At 41.7% G+C, this 16,365-nt stretch overlaps 1 protein-coding gene across 1 annotated transcript; it reads left to right on the top strand.

Moving 5' to 3' along the window:
* The first annotated feature begins 204 nt into the window (after positions 1 to 204).
* Positions 205 to 1,167, top strand: LOC149163599 (scarecrow-like protein 26). The gene has a single exon (XM_089429197.1). The coding sequence runs from the start codon at positions 205 to 207 to the stop codon at positions 1,165 to 1,167; it is 963 nt and encodes a 320-aa protein (XP_089285323.1).
* Positions 1,168 to 16,365: the final 15,198 nt, after the last annotated feature.

Below are 16,365 nucleotides of genomic sequence, written 5' to 3' on the forward strand. Positions count from 1 at the left end.
TTATGGGAGCTCTACAACTGCTACATGTAGCTTGAAGTGGATTGCGATTGTAATACTAATAATACTACATCCACACCATTATAACAGTTGGAGGCAAATTTGGATGCAGTCAAATGGTCGTCATGGCAAGATTTAATCATCAATCACTGCTCCCTTAATAATTTGTCATTGCCAGTAGACTTGTAGACAATCGAAGAGTATTTAATGGATGAAGAGTTGCACGATGAAAATAATGATATTGAGCAACACCTAATATTAAGCCCTATGAAATATGTCATAACTGTCTTCCATTATCCAATAGACAGTATTACAGACCCAGTCACTCTTGGGCATCCTGTTAGGGATCAGCTGGTTCAGACAAACAACAACAACAGTGAGTCATTCTCAATGGGGACAGACAATGTAGTCTCATCCTCTGTGGATGTGGATAATGGCAGCATTGAATACAAAGGAATGAGGCTCCTGCATCTCTTGACAACATGCACAAAAGAAATGTGGGAGGGAGCACAAGATCTGGTGGACGTCATCCTCTATAGGTTTCTTCCACGGGATCCACGATGGAGAGGGTGGCTACACTCTAATCTCAATTCTCTCACTCATATAGAGCCCAGTGATGGTAGCAATAATGAGAATTTTTTGGGAGCTCTGGAGCTGCGACATGTAGCTTATCCTTACGTAAGAATACCTCACCTCACTTCTAACCAATACATTTTGGAAGCAGTAGCGAGCACTAGCGATAATAATAATAATATGAGAATCCACATTATTGACTTCGATATCAAGGAGGGCATGCAATGGCCGTCATTAATGGAGTCGTTGAAGAATATTGATATTTTTCACTTGAAAATCACAACAATCAAATGGGCGGACGAGGAGGAGGATGAGTGTGTGTTGTATTCTGGGCACACTAGAAGAAGATTGTCCGAGTATGAAACCTCTATGCGGATCCCATTTTCGTACCAAGAAACGAATTTGGAAGTCCTTAAGGACATCTTGTTGTCCGAAGAGGGGGAGATTTTAGTAGTGAACTCACATATATTAGAATTCCTCGTAGTTGCATGCCAGCTAAATCCAGTCGCTATTACGCTCAGTATGGTCCCCATGTGTCATGCCCCTAAGTCACTGTTGCACATGGGCAATTCGGGTGCCCACACAGGGTGCATTTAATCGATGAGTTGGCGGACGAGTCGTCGACGCCTGTTTAACTGACAAGCTGGGCAGGGCGCACATAACTGACGAGTTGGTCAAGGGCACTTAGCCAACGAGCCATGGAGACGCGTTTAACTGATGATCTGGGAAGGACACACTTAACCGATAAGTTAAGGGGCACCAACACAAAGAAATGACTAAGTGTTGGGTGCACATGGCACTTTGGTTTATAGGCGGACGAGTTGGGTGCACCACCGAGGCCAACATATCAGCTAACGCATTAGATTCATGAGTTGGAGTGTGGGTGGGTCGACTGGACCAAGACAAGCTGCCTCCCCATGTCGAAGAGCTCGTATAAGTATGTGGAGATTGAGATTGGAAGGAGGCATCAGACAACCTCAACTGCAGAGATATCGGGTTAGCAGAGTAGCAGAGCCAAACCACACAAGGATGATTCCGCAGGTCAGGTAAAGGTAATACAAAATAGCACGGAGGTAAGGGCACAAGTGACTGCAGTGGGTGGGTTGACCTGACGCCACACTTGGGAGCGGAAACACGATAGTGCAGTCACCCTTGGGTGGCGATGCACACGACGTTTTACACGACGGGTGCAACAGGACATGGTGCCGAGAGGAGAGTTGGGTTTGGGGTAGAACACGACGAAGGGGCGCGGAGTGTTGGGCAGCTAAGACCCACGAAAAGTGTGCCAAATAGCAATCGACTGGAAATAGAATTGCGACATACTGCGTTTGGTTCGTGCAATAGACCGATCGACCAGGGATCTCACCTACCTATGTTTTATTTTGTAAGAACCGGTTGAGTTTATCTCTTGGCACATTGTAAAAATCTACTTAAATATTATATAATTGATAATTACATGGAAGTGTGTCTTGTGTATTTGTTATTGTCATGAATATTGTTTAAGTTATTCCGCACTTAAACTGAATAAAAAGATGAAAGATGAATGTTATACGCGTAGTCTAGAAAATGATAGAAAAACTAATGTGTTGAAGCATTTAGTTGGTGCCACACATTGCTCAATTCAAAAAAAAAATTGGGGTCGTGATAGATGGTATCAAAGCTTTTTCAACAACAATATGCAAAGACCAGGTATGTATGCAGTCTGGAATTTTAGGAAATAAATATTGGATTCATTGTTTGGGGTTTCTTGACTTGGAAGTTCATGGAAAAACTATCCAAGTGTTGGTGGAAACGGGTGCCACACACAACTTCATGACGACAAGATTGGCAAAAGAAGTTGGGCTGCAGATTGTTCCATCTAATGTGGAAGTCAAGGCAATGAACTTGAAGGCTAGAGTGTTGGGATTGGTAGATGAAGTGCCAATTCGAATTGGAGACTAACAGGTCGATTGGACTTCACGGTGATGGAGATGAATGAATTTGACATGATATTGGGGTAGGATTTTCTGAAGGGAAATAAGGTGATTATTGTCCTGTTTTGCGATGAGGTTATGTTGATTGGAGGCTCACAAACTTGGACTTTACCTACTCATAAGCAAAGGAAGGAAGTTCAGGTGCAGCATGTTTTTGCACTAAGCTTGAGGAAAGCAAAGTGGGAGTCAGATGTGGAGACATATGCGACAATCATTAGGGGAGTTGATAGCGATGATGGAGTGGGGATGCTTGTTCCAGCTGAGATTTCCAATGTATTGGACAAATATGCAGATTTGATGCCTGATGAGCTACCGAAAGCACTTCCACCGAGGCGTGCAGTGGACCATAGCATTGAGCTAGAGCTAGGGAAGCAACCTCCGGCGAAAGCTCCTTATCGATTATTAGGGCCGAAGTTGGAGGAATTAAAATGACAGTTGAAGGATTTGGCTAATGCAGGTTTCATAAGACCTTCAAGGTCCCCATATGGAGCTCCAGTATTGTTCCAGCAAAAGAAGGATATGAAGGAGCTACAGATGTGCTGTGATTATCGTTCTCTTAGCAAGCAAATGATAAAGAACAGGTATCCTTTGCCATTAGCTGCAGATTTCTTTGACAAGATTGTGAAAGCTCGAACGTTTCCAAGCTAGACTTGAGTCATGGGTGCTATCAGCTGCGGATAGCGGAAGGAGATGAGAAGAAAATTGTGATTGTGACAAGGTATGGAGGTTTTTAGTTCCTTGTTATGCCTTTCGGGTTGTGTAAGGCTCCTGCTACATTTTGCACTTTAATGAATGATGTGCTACGTCCATATCTGGATTCATTCATGGTAGTATACTTGGACGATATTGTGATATACAGTGATAACATGGAGGATCATAAGAAACACTTGGCTTTAGTGTTTGAGGCATTGAAGAAGAGTTAGTTGTACTTGAAGAAGTCGAAGTGTATGCTTTCCCAGACCAACACATACAGATGGAGCTGAGAAGGGTAAAGGCGATAGAGGTTTGGGCCACACTCAAGAATGTCCATGATTGAGATGGATACTCAAGCACAGAGCATTGTGAAGCAAGTGAAGGAAGGGAAGACACAGAGGTTTTTTCTATGAGATGGACTCTTGTTCTTTGGGAATCGACTGTACATTCCAAAGTCATCTAGACTTAGGAGACATCTTTTGAAGGAGTGCCATGATTCTCCATGGGTTGGCCATCTAGGGAAGTGTCGTTCTTTGGAATTATTGGAGAGAGGGTTCTTTTGGGAGAAGATGCAGGAGGATGTAGAGGAGTATGTGCATTATTTTTGAATAGGACAAATCAGATAACCAGAGGCAAGGAGGATTGTTGCAGCCTTTATCAATTCCTTAGAGACCATGGATGAGTGTTTTGATGGAGTTCATCACTCAGTTACCACAGGTACATGGGTATAATGGGATTATGGTCATGGTCGATCATTTTTCCAAGTATGTTGTCTTCATTTCGACGAAGATACCATGTGGAGCTAAGATGATTGTTGAGTTGTTCTTCAAACATGTTGTGAATTATTGGGGAATTCCATTGAGTATCATATCGGACTGAGATCCGCATTTTACAGGCAGATTTTCGACCACTTTGTTCAAGTTGGTTGGGACAGAGTTGCTTTAGAGTTCGAGTTACCATCCGCATAGAGATGGGCAGACTGAATAGATTAATGCATTGTTGGAGGACTCCTTGAGGCATTATGTGATGGATGATTAGAAGAATTGACTTGAACTCTTAGATGTGGCTCAGTTTAGCTACAACATGTAGAAGAGTTTAGCAACCGGGTATAGTCCATTTGAGTTGGTAAATGGACAGGTTCTAGTCGCTCCATACACTGTGTTATTGAGAGTTTTATTGAGGAGTCCATATTCGAAGAGATTCATGACAGCATGGGAGGAGAAATTAGAGTTGGCATGGGTGCACTTGCATGAAGCTGCAAGGAGGATGAAGAAATGGGCAGATAAGGATAGACGGGACGCACACTTCAACATTGGGGCTATGGTTTTTCTTAGGATCATCAAAGGTCGGTTTCAGCCACTAAAGGTACTACGCGATCTTTGATGAGGAAGTATGAAGGGCCATTCCATGTAAAGAAGCAGGTTGGAGAAGTTGCATATGAGTTGGAGCTTACGAACCACATGTGTTCAAAACATCCTGTGTTCCATATGAGTCAGCTCAAGAGATGTCGACTTGATGCACATCATCCAGATAGGACAAAACCACCAAGGGGACCAGCCATGATTGTGGACAAGCCACACCTTGTTCTAGAGAAGATTTTGGATCTTCGAACTATGGGTGTTGGGAGTACTACTCGACGAGAGTTCTTTGTTAAATAGAATAATGCACCAAAGGAGAGTAGTTGGGAGATGGAGGATTCACTGTGGAGATGGAAGAAGGAGATTACTGAGTACGATGAAGAGTTGAGGAGAGTAGTTGGATTGTCGAGGACGACAATGACCTCTGGTGGGGGAGGATGTCACGCCCTCGAGTCACCGTCGCACTTGGGCGAGTCGGGGGCCCACACCTGGCACGTTTAACTAAAGAGTTGGTAGACGAGTCATCAGGGCGCGTTTAACCGACGAGCTACGTGGGGCGCACATGACCAATGAGTTGGTCAGGCACACTTAGTTGACGAGCCATGGAGACATGTTTAACCGACGAGCTGGGGTGAATGCACTTAATTGACGAGTTAAGGGGCGCCAACATGCAGAAATGACTAAGTGTTGGGCACACACGACACTTCGATTTATAGGTGGATGAGTTGGAGGGAGACGAGTTGGCCGCACTACTGAGGCCGACATATGAGCCGACGCATTAGATTCATGAGTTGGAGTATGGGCGGGTCGGCTGGACCAAGCCAAGCCATCTCCCCATGTCCAAGAGCTCATATAAGTATGCCGATGGCGAGATTGGAAGCAAACATCATACAACCTCAACTACGGAGATATCGGGTTAGCAAAGGAGAAGAGCCGAACCACACAGGGATGAGACTGGAGATCAGGCAGACGTAATACAAAATATTGTGTAGGTAAGGGCACAGGCGATCTTAGTGGGCGGGTCAACTGAACACCACACTTGGGCACGCCAAAACGGTAGTGCAATCGCCCTTGAGCTGGGCTACACGTGCCAATTTACACGACAGGTGCGAGAAGACATAATGCAGAGTGGAGAGTTGGGTCTGTGGTAGAACACAATAGAGGGGTGCGGAGTGTTGGGCAGCTCAGACCCGTGGAAAGTGTTCCGAATAGAGATTGGGTGGAAACAAAATTGCAACGAGCTACGGTCAGGTGATGCAGCACGCTGATCAACTGAGAAACTCGCCTAGCTATGTTGTATTTTGTAAAAACCGGTTGAGTTTATCTCCCGACACATTGTAAAAATCTGTAGAAATATTATACTTGATAATTACATGGAAGTGTGCCTTATGCATTTGTTATTGTCATGAATATTGTTTAAGTTATTTAGCACTTAAACTGAATAAAAATATAAAAGATGAATGTTATAGGCATAGTCTAGAAAATGATATAAAAAATAATGTGTTGAAGCATTTAGCCTGTGCCGCACGTTGCTCAATTTTGAAAAAAAAGAATTGGGGTCGTGACACCATGGCACCGAGATTAACACTGCCAAATTTTTGGAGAGATTTGTTCGCTGTTTGAAGGAGTTGTGCGGCATTTTTGACTCAGTTGAAGCTAGACTACCCGAACATGGATTTGCAAGTGTGATGGTGGAGCGCATACTCTAGGCCCGCCATGTCCAAGAGAGTTCTAATAGCCCTCGAGATAGCACAGATTGCAACGTTGTTGACCTTCCACTCAAGTGTGGTTATGGTGCATGAGTAATGAGAACATGATTAATGCAAAATATAGTCTGCAGTGGCGGGAGGGGATGTTATGAAGTAGAAATGGTGGGTGATCATCGACTGGTTCTGAAATGGGGTTCTACCCCTTTGGTGTGGGTTTCTGCATGAAAATCACCCTCATCATCATCATCATGAAGGTACAAACTAACAATTGAAATTTGTTTGGCTTGTGAGAGGGTTGGAACACATTATCAGAGGAAGCAATCCACCAACACAGTTTTGGGTTATTTGGATAGTTTGAACAGAGCTTCCCAATGCGGGATTCGAACCTGTCATATCTATCTTTCCGATTTGTATTTACCAGTCATGAGCAGAGTGGGATGTGTGCCAGTCATGTGTGGCTTCCGATATCTGCCATTTTTTAAGAGTTTACATTATTTATTTTTTAAAATCTTAACAAATAATTTGTTACACATTGAATTTCATCAAAAATAATATTGAATTATATTATGTTTCTTCCTTGTGTATGTTTGGCGTCTAAAATTTTTTAATATGAAATTATTATAGCTAAAGCATGTTTTTGTTGTATGAGGGAGATAATATATACATCGTATTTGAAAAATATGTTAATAACCCCCATATATATATGCATTTTCGAAATTGAATAATTGAAAAATAAAAAATGATTAGCAATATGTAATTTTTACATTTGAGTATAGGAATGACTATAAAAATGATGTTTAATATGTTCCATGTTTATATATATATATATATATATATATATATATATATATATATATATATATCCAAAATTTAAATTGGATTTATTAAGGATGGTTGGCAGCAATTGATGGTATTGTTTCCATCCAAATTCAATTCTTTCTAGTGACATGATGAACTTTGTTGTAATGGACCCAATATGTATATTCCTTATATGGAATATATAGGCAAGTATTCGTGAAAAAGTGAGCCAAAAATCTTAATTTATAAAATGAAAATAACTTAATAAATGTAATCACAACTTTTCATTACACTATGATGACAAATGCTATATATTTTTTTATTAAGTATTGAAGATACACTTTGTGAAAATTTTAATCTATTGTATCAACGGGAAATTCTTCTTCTAACTAATTCAAAATTAAGTCCAATCTATTTTCTAAGGCAAATAACAAATACAATTACAACTATGCTTTTCAATATAAAAATGTTGTGGAAAAATAAAATGCTAGAAACTAAGAAAATCCTAGCACACACAATAAAATTGACACAATTATTTTTGGACAAATATCTCTAGAAAAATCCAATGTGGGAAAACTGATGCAACTAATGAGGGTTTTATTATTATGCAGCAGTGAATAATCTAAGTACAATGTGGATGTTGAAAATTGGAAATCCTCAGCAAGATAATATGGTAAAATTATTGAGGGGATTTCTCCCTCCGCCAGAAATCCCAACACAACACCACTTAAAAAACTAGTTGTCCAAAGCCCCTGTGCAGGCTTATGCGAAGATGTTTTGTAACCTGTAACTCACACTCCTAGAATCTACTTCTGATTCAAACATATTTCCTGCTACCGTTGTTGGAAGAGTCCCTCCGACCCTCTAGAAAAATTTCCTGGCCAACGGAAGCTAAATCAACCCCCTTCTTAGCAAAATCAATTTGCCACTCTAAATCTGCCTACATAGCCTCTAGTGGAATAACTTTGACTCTTTCTATTGCTTCTATGGAACTGGAAACTTCCTTTGGATTCACTTTTGCTACTCCCTCTCAGCTTATGTGTCCCTTTTGGCTCAAACTTCTCTCCCTGTTGAATCATTGCAATTGGGTAGATTGATCTACCATAGAAACTCGCTCACCAAGTGTGTTCATCTCCAACCCGATCACCCTCCTCTTATAATCTCTCATTGGCAAACCAACTACCATGATGAGATCCCCATCAATGATTAAGATAATCTCTGAGTAGATCCCTATGAGTTTCTAGAGAAATGTCACCTTTCTCAATTAATTGTTTTTAATTAATCACTTTTCCTAAGTTAGACTTAGGAAATATTTAATTATTGATTAATTAACTTAGTTGAGCCATCTCTAGGTGTTTCCTCTTGAAACATTTTCTGGATTCTGGAGATCTAGTGTTTCTTAGCCTCTCTGACCAAAGTTGAGACTAGGAGACATGTTTGATGCTACAAAAACAAACACTCCCTCTTAAAGAGGAAGGTGTTCTCTCTTACTCTGTCTCTATAACATCCTCCATACACGTTGTTGATGTCTTACAGTGGTGACAACCCATCGCTTTCCACCAAGCCACTCTGTAACTCTGATTCATCTATCATTATGTAGCTAAACCATACTACATCTGTGCTACTACTAACACTGCATGACACCACCCGCACTGCGACCAACTCTGCTCTACACTGCAACTGATCTCATGTTGCTGCTGCAACTGATCTCATGTTGCTGCTGCAACTGATCTCATGTTGCTGCTGCAACTGCAATTACTGCAAATGAGTCCAAAACTGAATCAATTGTATCCATCTAATCGTTTTGCATTTGTCTCCTGAGTCTCTTACTACTGCTATTATCTGGACTGTCCACTGAGTAATTTTTTGTGTTGTAACTGCTCTACACCCATCAACATCTAACTGCAACTATCCCTCAAGATCTATTTGCGCCCTTGGACACTGATCCATATTCTACTGAATATTGTGGGACTTCATAGCCAAGGTAATGATCCAAGAAGAAACACCTGTCTGATGCAGTCTTCCTTGGACCTTGCCCAAATTTCTACAACTCTAGGAATTAGATCTGTATGTCTCCCCACCTCTCTCTGGGAAGTATAATTGCATAGAAAGTGAATTCATCCTCTAACCTGGAAGATAAAATTTCTATTTTCGATGAAGTCGATGCCTACTTCTGCTTCTCCTTCTTGTCCTTGTTTCTCTTTGGACATTAGGTACTATAGTGACTGGACTCACAACACATTAAGCATTTGATCTTCGATAGATCCTTCTTCTTATTTTCTCCTCCCTGTGAGACTTGTACCTAATTGGTACATTTCCTTGAATTTCCCTTTGATGCAAGGGAAATGTTCTCCTCTTCTTGCATACCCTTTAGTCAGATGTTCATGCCACTGATATTTCTCTTCACTAGAGCAAGCCTCATCTCCTCCTGCGTAAAATCTGCCCACAATCGATACCAATCAAGTAGCTGATCTTGGCCGATGATACCTTGGACAAAAGTGGCCCACGCTGGTGTGAAACCATTGAGAGTTGTACACGCCATCTCACTATCTTGAGGTGCTTCTCCTACTGCGGCCTTCTCATCATGGACATCCTAAATCTTGGTGAGATAAGGAGTAACTCTTTCAACCATTATTCATCCTAATCAACCTCAAATTCTCCTTCAAGAACATCTTCTAGTTTTTGGAAGAATTCTGGAAAATTGTAGTAATAAAATCCCACATTTATTTGGCTATATTCTTGGTCGCTAAGTGTGAGACTATATGACCCCGAACACCATCAAGGATCAACCACTTTTCCCTAGCCATATCCTTTATGTAGTTATCTAGCTACTATGGGTATGTAGGTATAGCTACATGATACGAACTTAAATAGGAACACAACAATTACATATATAATCATAAACAAGGAGATGCAGCATAAAGACACTTCATTTGATTAATAGAAAAATATTGAACTATGCTTACAAACATAATGGAAATAAGATAGCTCGGGTGATGGTAGCTTATCTCTGAGAAGAGATGTGGCGGCTACATGCCTCTAAACTAAGTTACAATGAGGCTCAAGGACCTTTTGATTATTGAACAAGAGAAAACCCTAAACAACCAAAAACCTAACCCAAGGAGATGTAACGCCAAGAGTTTATGTGACCCGTTGGGGTTAGTTTGGAAGCCAACTTCTCGAGGTCATAACTTGGTCATATTATCTCCATTTGATGCATACGATACCTCGTTGGAAAGATCTCTCCGAGGACTACGGATTTCGTTGTGATTACCTTAGTAATCACTAAGATTTGTTTCCAAAAAAATGTCGTTTAGGGCCTCAAAACGGCTCCAGAAGTTCAAGACCCGAAAAACTACTAAAAATAGTACATTGTGCTACAATTAAGGAAACATATGAAACTAATTGGGGGGTCTAGGTGGAATAGGTGGGTGGCCACCAATATCCACCACGATTATTCCTCCCCCCTTAGGAAGAAATGGTCCCCATTGCGTGTAGAGCCTCCGTGAGGTGAGGAAATTTCTGTTGAACCTGTTCCCTGGTGAACCGCTTGCCCTGGTGAAGGAGTTGGCCTACTTTGACAACTCAATATCGTTGTATCCTCTCTTGCCATGTGTTATTTATCTGTGTGTCCATGATTTGATCGGTTGTGGCTTGTTCCATGCAGTTCGAGTTGAGCACTGTTGGTGTGAGTTGTTCTGCAATGTCAGATGTGTCCAACAATGGTGGAAAGTATGACGAAAGGCGATCTACATTGAACATTGGGTGTAGATCAAGGAACTGTGGGATGTTGAGCTCGAAGGCATTGTCACCGATGAACTTGGTGATGGTGTATGGCCCATATCGGAGCAGTCAAAGCTTGCAGTGGGGTCCAGCAAGGCGCTCCTTCTGCAAATGAAGCCAAACTTTGTCACCCACCTGGAACTTGTACGATAGTTGATGTTGATCATGGCATTGGTTGTACTTAGAATTGGCTCTGTCCAATATATCATGGACCTGTTGGCAGATGTGTTGAATGCGATCAATGAAGTTGTTATCCCTTTCAGCTTCAGACTGCACGTGAGCCGAATCTACCTTAGTGGTTGCAAATGGTATGGACACATCAATGGGGCATAATAGCTAAAATCCCAGCCCTACCTGAAAGGGGCTGTGGCACTTGAGTTCTGGAGAGCTCTGTTGTAGTTGTGTTGGACATAGGGGATAATTTTATCCCATGTGCATGGATGCTTCAAGTTGTACATGCACAGAATGTGTACGATCATCCTGTTGACAACCTCTGTTTGGCCATCAATTTGGGGATGGAAAGTCGTGGACTTAGTAAGTTTTGTATCCAGCATCGACTAGAGACTTGACCAAAATGCACTCAGGAATCTATTGTCCCAATATGAGATAATGGACTATGGGATCCCAAAGTGTGCCCACACTCGCTCAAAGAAGAGCTTAGCAGTAGCCTCTGTTTTGATACTCTTCTTCTAGGCTGCCATGATGGCCATCTTAGAGAATCTATCGACAACGACGAAAACACAATCGTTGTCATGCTTAGTAGAAGGAAAGCCCGACATATAATCCATGGAGACAGATTCCCAAGGCCAACTAGGAGTAGGTAGAGGAGTATACATGCCTTGCTTCTTAATGGTTGGTTTGGCAATGGCATAGGCACTGCAGGATCTAATGTACTTCCCAACATCCTGATGAAGTTTCGGCCAATAAAAATACTTCTGTAATACTGCCACTATTTTCTCTACTCCGAAATGTCGAGTGACCTGACTGTAGTGCGCCTCCCAAATCATTTTGGCACGCTTAATTGAAGGAACACATATGTGTCCCAAGTGGCATAACAGTGCATCCTGAAGGTGAAAATTTGGAACTTGCTTCCCTTCCAGGAGTGTCTCGTATATGCTATTGAATTTTGGATCGCTCTTGTAAATATGTGGCCACCCCGATGTCTCGTGCCCATAGGAGTCGAGCACAGTGATTAGCACCATGATCGATGGTCAACTGAGGCAATTAATGAAATCATTGGTGCTTCCCTTCTTATACTTAATGTTCAAATGGAATTGTTGCAGATAGGTGGACCATTTCTGATGACAATTGTTCTACAACTTCCCTTGTCTCTGTATGAACTATAAATGCCAGTGGTCTATGTGGATGACCATTTCCTTCCAAAGAATGTAATTCTTCCATTGACTGCAGGCTTGCACATAATGGAATATATTTCTTTGTCGTAAGTATGTCTGGAATTGTCTAACTACGGTAAGCTATTGGATGCCTATGTTGAGTGAGATCCACACCGATAGCATAGTTGGAGGCATCTGTCTCAATCTAAAATGGTTGTTGCAGGTCTAGTAATGTGAGCATTGGTGTAGAACAAAGGCGATTCTTCAGCTTGGAGAATGTTCGTTGTTGGGTTTCCGACCAAAAGAATTTTTCTTTCGCTCCACCCTTGGTGACTTGACTTAAATGCCAATTTATATGAGAGAACCCCAACATGAACCTACAGTAGAAATTTGCAAGACCCAAAATGTTGCAGAGCTCTGTTAGAGTGGTTGTGGCTGGCCAATCCCGAATGACTTGTATCTTGGATGGGTCCACATGTACACCCTGTTCATCAATGATGTACCTCAGATATTGAACCTGGGTCAGGCCAAAGGTGAATTTCTTCAAGTTAGCACACAACTTGTGTTGTTGAAGGGTTTGAAGGACCTGTTGAATGTAGTGGAGGTGCTATTCCAAACTCTAGCTGAAGATCAAGATGTCATCTAAATACACCACCACGAAAGCATTGGTGGAGGTCTGTAAGATGTCGTCCATTAGTCTCATGAAGGTTGCAGGGGCGTTCGTCAATCCGAATGGCATGACCAACCATTTGAAAAGGCCCTCCTTGGATTTGAAGGCAGTCTTCCACACATCGGAGGTTTCAATGGGCACCTAGTAATATCCTAACTTCAATTCAATCTTACTGAAATATTTAGCCCCTTTGAGCTGGTCTAGAAGGTCATCAATCCATGGGATTGGGTACCTATTCTAGAAAATGATCTTGTTCAGCGCCCAATAGTCAATACAGAGCCTCCAAGTCCCATCCTTATTCTGTACCAATACAATCAGGCTCCCACAGCGTGACGAGCTTGGCCTGATGTTCCCTTTCTGCAGTAGTTCCTAAATCGTCCTCTTGATCTCATCATTCTCCATAACAAAGTGTTGGTAGATCAGTCCTTTGGACTAATCTATGGAGTGATTGATCTGACAGTGCAGAGGTACCCCTGTGGGTGAGGCAAAAATATCCCTGTACTCATCCACGACCTTGTCCATCTACTACAGCTGTGTAGAGGAGCCATGCCTAGAGGGTGCGGACATAACCTTATTTCTGCCTTTGGGGCGAATCATAAGGAAAAAAATTTCCTGGTCACAGAAATGATGTTACTACATTTCATTGCAGTGATAAAAGAGATGGTGGTAGGTGGGGATACCTCCGATATCTTGTACAAATTATTAACCTAAGTAATAATCATAGAGCAAGTTATAGACTCATATACATCATGTTGCTTCCACAAGTATGGTTGTCCTAACAATACATTAGAAAATTCAAGAGGAGCAATGTCACACAGTACCTCATCTGTGAAGGGTTTGATGTTGTAGGGAAGGCGAGACTTCTAACTGATGTGAAGATCTCATCCTTGGTGAAGCCACTCGATGGTGTACGAATGTGGATGTGTTGTAGTCTTTAGGCCTAGCTGCTTCATGACATCTTCTCAAATGAGGTTCTTTTGGCTTCTATTTTTGATAATGAACTGCAGCAGAGAACCCTTCACCCACATCTGTGAGTGGAAGAGGCGTTCCCCCGCCTCTGGGTCTTCAGGCTTAATTTTCTGGATCTTTTTGGTGGCCACGATGGCACTGGGCTCTGCATTAATGATTTTCTTCCATTTGTTAGTCCCCTTATCGGATTCAGATTCAGATTCGGAACCTGTGTTTGATTCAGAAGCCTTCATCTCGACCACTAGTGACTTCTTGGCCCAACACTCACTTGTATTTTGAGTGGAGCTATTATGGAACTCACACCATTTTCTCGTGTCCTTCTTTGTCTTTGTGGTGTTGTTCTTTTCTTGCGGCTTCGGCGGGTTGTCCTAGGTAGCCCCGCCTTGGCTTGGTCCCTTGTTCTGTGGTTTGGGGGTGCCTTTTCCTTACTTTGGATTTGCAGATCCAAAGTCTGCTTCTTTTTTTAAAACTTATGCTCAATCTTTACAGTGTACAGACACGCCGTGCCGAGCAAGGAAATTTACAGGAACTCCATCTCGACCTGGATGTATTTGTTTAGACCGTCACGGTACTTGAGCACCAAATGTCGCTCAGTATCCTTGATACCTATATTTGTGCGAAGGGTATGGAAAGTATTTGTGAACTCTAACCCATCTTGGTCCCTTCCCTGTCGTAGCATGGTCCACATTATGTATTTATATTCATAGCTCCCGACAGGGTAATACTATTCCTTTATGGCATCTCGAAAAGAATCCCAAGTGGGTGGTTTGAAAATAGCAAGGGTTCACTCTTGTCCTTTTGTTCACAATAGGTTTCCCACTAGTCCTTGATGTGTGGGGAGGCTTTAATAAGTGCAAACATAATCCTTTCTTGATTGGAAAAGTCATGAACTGAAAAATATCCTTCCAATAGATTTAACCATTTATCTATAGTTTCTGGATCTATCAAGCCTTTGAATATGGGAATATCAAAGTTAACTTTTACCTTAAAAGGCGTGGTGTCTCCAGAGTGGCTACTGGATGAAGATGCATCGCCTGTGGGTAGCCATCAAAGGATCTGAGCAAAGTTATCCATCATTGCGTCCCTCTATCGCCCGAGGGCTTCCTCAAGCAACATTTCGAAAGGATCTCCTACCCCCTCATATTTCTTTTCTTTCGCCATGGGAGGTTGTCGAGTTTTGCGAGGTTGATCCTACAATGGTTCAACCAGATCGCCCTAACTCCTTATACCCTAACCTCGTTGGGGACAAGCAAAGAAAAATCGAGAAAGAGCAAACCGCTCCGATACCACTGATCCAAACTTAAACATGAACACAACAACTTACAGATATAATCATGAGCGTAGAGATGCAGCAAAAAACACTTCATTTCATCAATAGAAAAATATTCAATTATGCTTACAAACAAAATCGAAATAAGATAACTTGGGCAATGGTAGCTTATCTCTAAGAAGAGATGTGGCGGCTACATGCTTGTAAACTAAGTTACAATGAGGCTCAAGGACCTTTTTATTATTGAATAATAAGAGAAAACCCTAAGCAACCAAAACCCTAACCCGAGGAGATGTAACACCAAGATTTTATGGGCCCCGTTGGGGTTAGTTGGGCAGCCAACTTCCCAGGGTTGTAAATTGGTCATATTATCTCTATTTGACATGTATGATATCCTGTTGGAAATATTTCTTTGAGGACTACGGCTACAGATGCAATTACCTTGGCAATTTCTTGCATTTTTTCCAAAAAAATGTCGTTTAGGGCCTCAAAACAGCTCCGGAAGTTCAGGACCCAAAAAACTGCTAAAAATAGTAAATTGTGCTACAATTAAGGAAACATATGAAACTGACAAGGGGGTCTAGGTGGAGTAGGTTGGTGGCCACCAATATACACCTAGATCACTACAACTCTCTCTGCGTACGTCTTCAGACCATGCTCATCTAGCAAGAAAGGCATTATAGTGTTCCAGATACAATAGTTGGATGCTCCATCTAGCCTATCTTGATCTCAAAGTTCTGTTGAGGCCATTTTTTGCAAAAAATCACAAATGGGAAATAAACAAGAATCTCCTCCTTTTCCTACTTAACTACTTTCTCTACTACTCGCACTCCTTTCTTGGAATGCACAGTCCTGCTAGTTGTCACTACCTCCTATAACTAGAAATCAAGTATTTCCTCTAGAAAAATGAATCTCAAAACCCTCTCTAAGAAATTCCTTTGTGTGTGTTTTTCTCTTCTAGTCGGCGTTGATTCTGCTACTGCAAAACTGTTGCAAAAATAATTGTGCCCAAATCTGCTCAATGAAAAATGTTGTTATGCTCATTAGAACTGCTTCCTGGCTACACCACTTCCTACTGGAACTTCTTATGGAAAATTTCAAACTTTATGTTCCACCTCTAACTTAAAATTGAAATTGAGAAAATGCTAGCACACACACAATAAAATTGACACAATTAAATTTGGACAATTGTCCCTGGAAAAACCCAATGTGGGAAAATCGATGGAGTAGATGAGGGT

The sequence above is a fragment of the Pinus tabuliformis genome, chromosome 5_1, assembly GCF_031772625.1.
Source record: "Pinus tabuliformis cultivar Carrire ecotype Pingquan chromosome 5_1, CPIR1, whole genome shotgun sequence".
NCBI lineage: Eukaryota > Viridiplantae > Streptophyta > Pinopsida > Pinales > Pinaceae > Pinus > Pinus tabuliformis.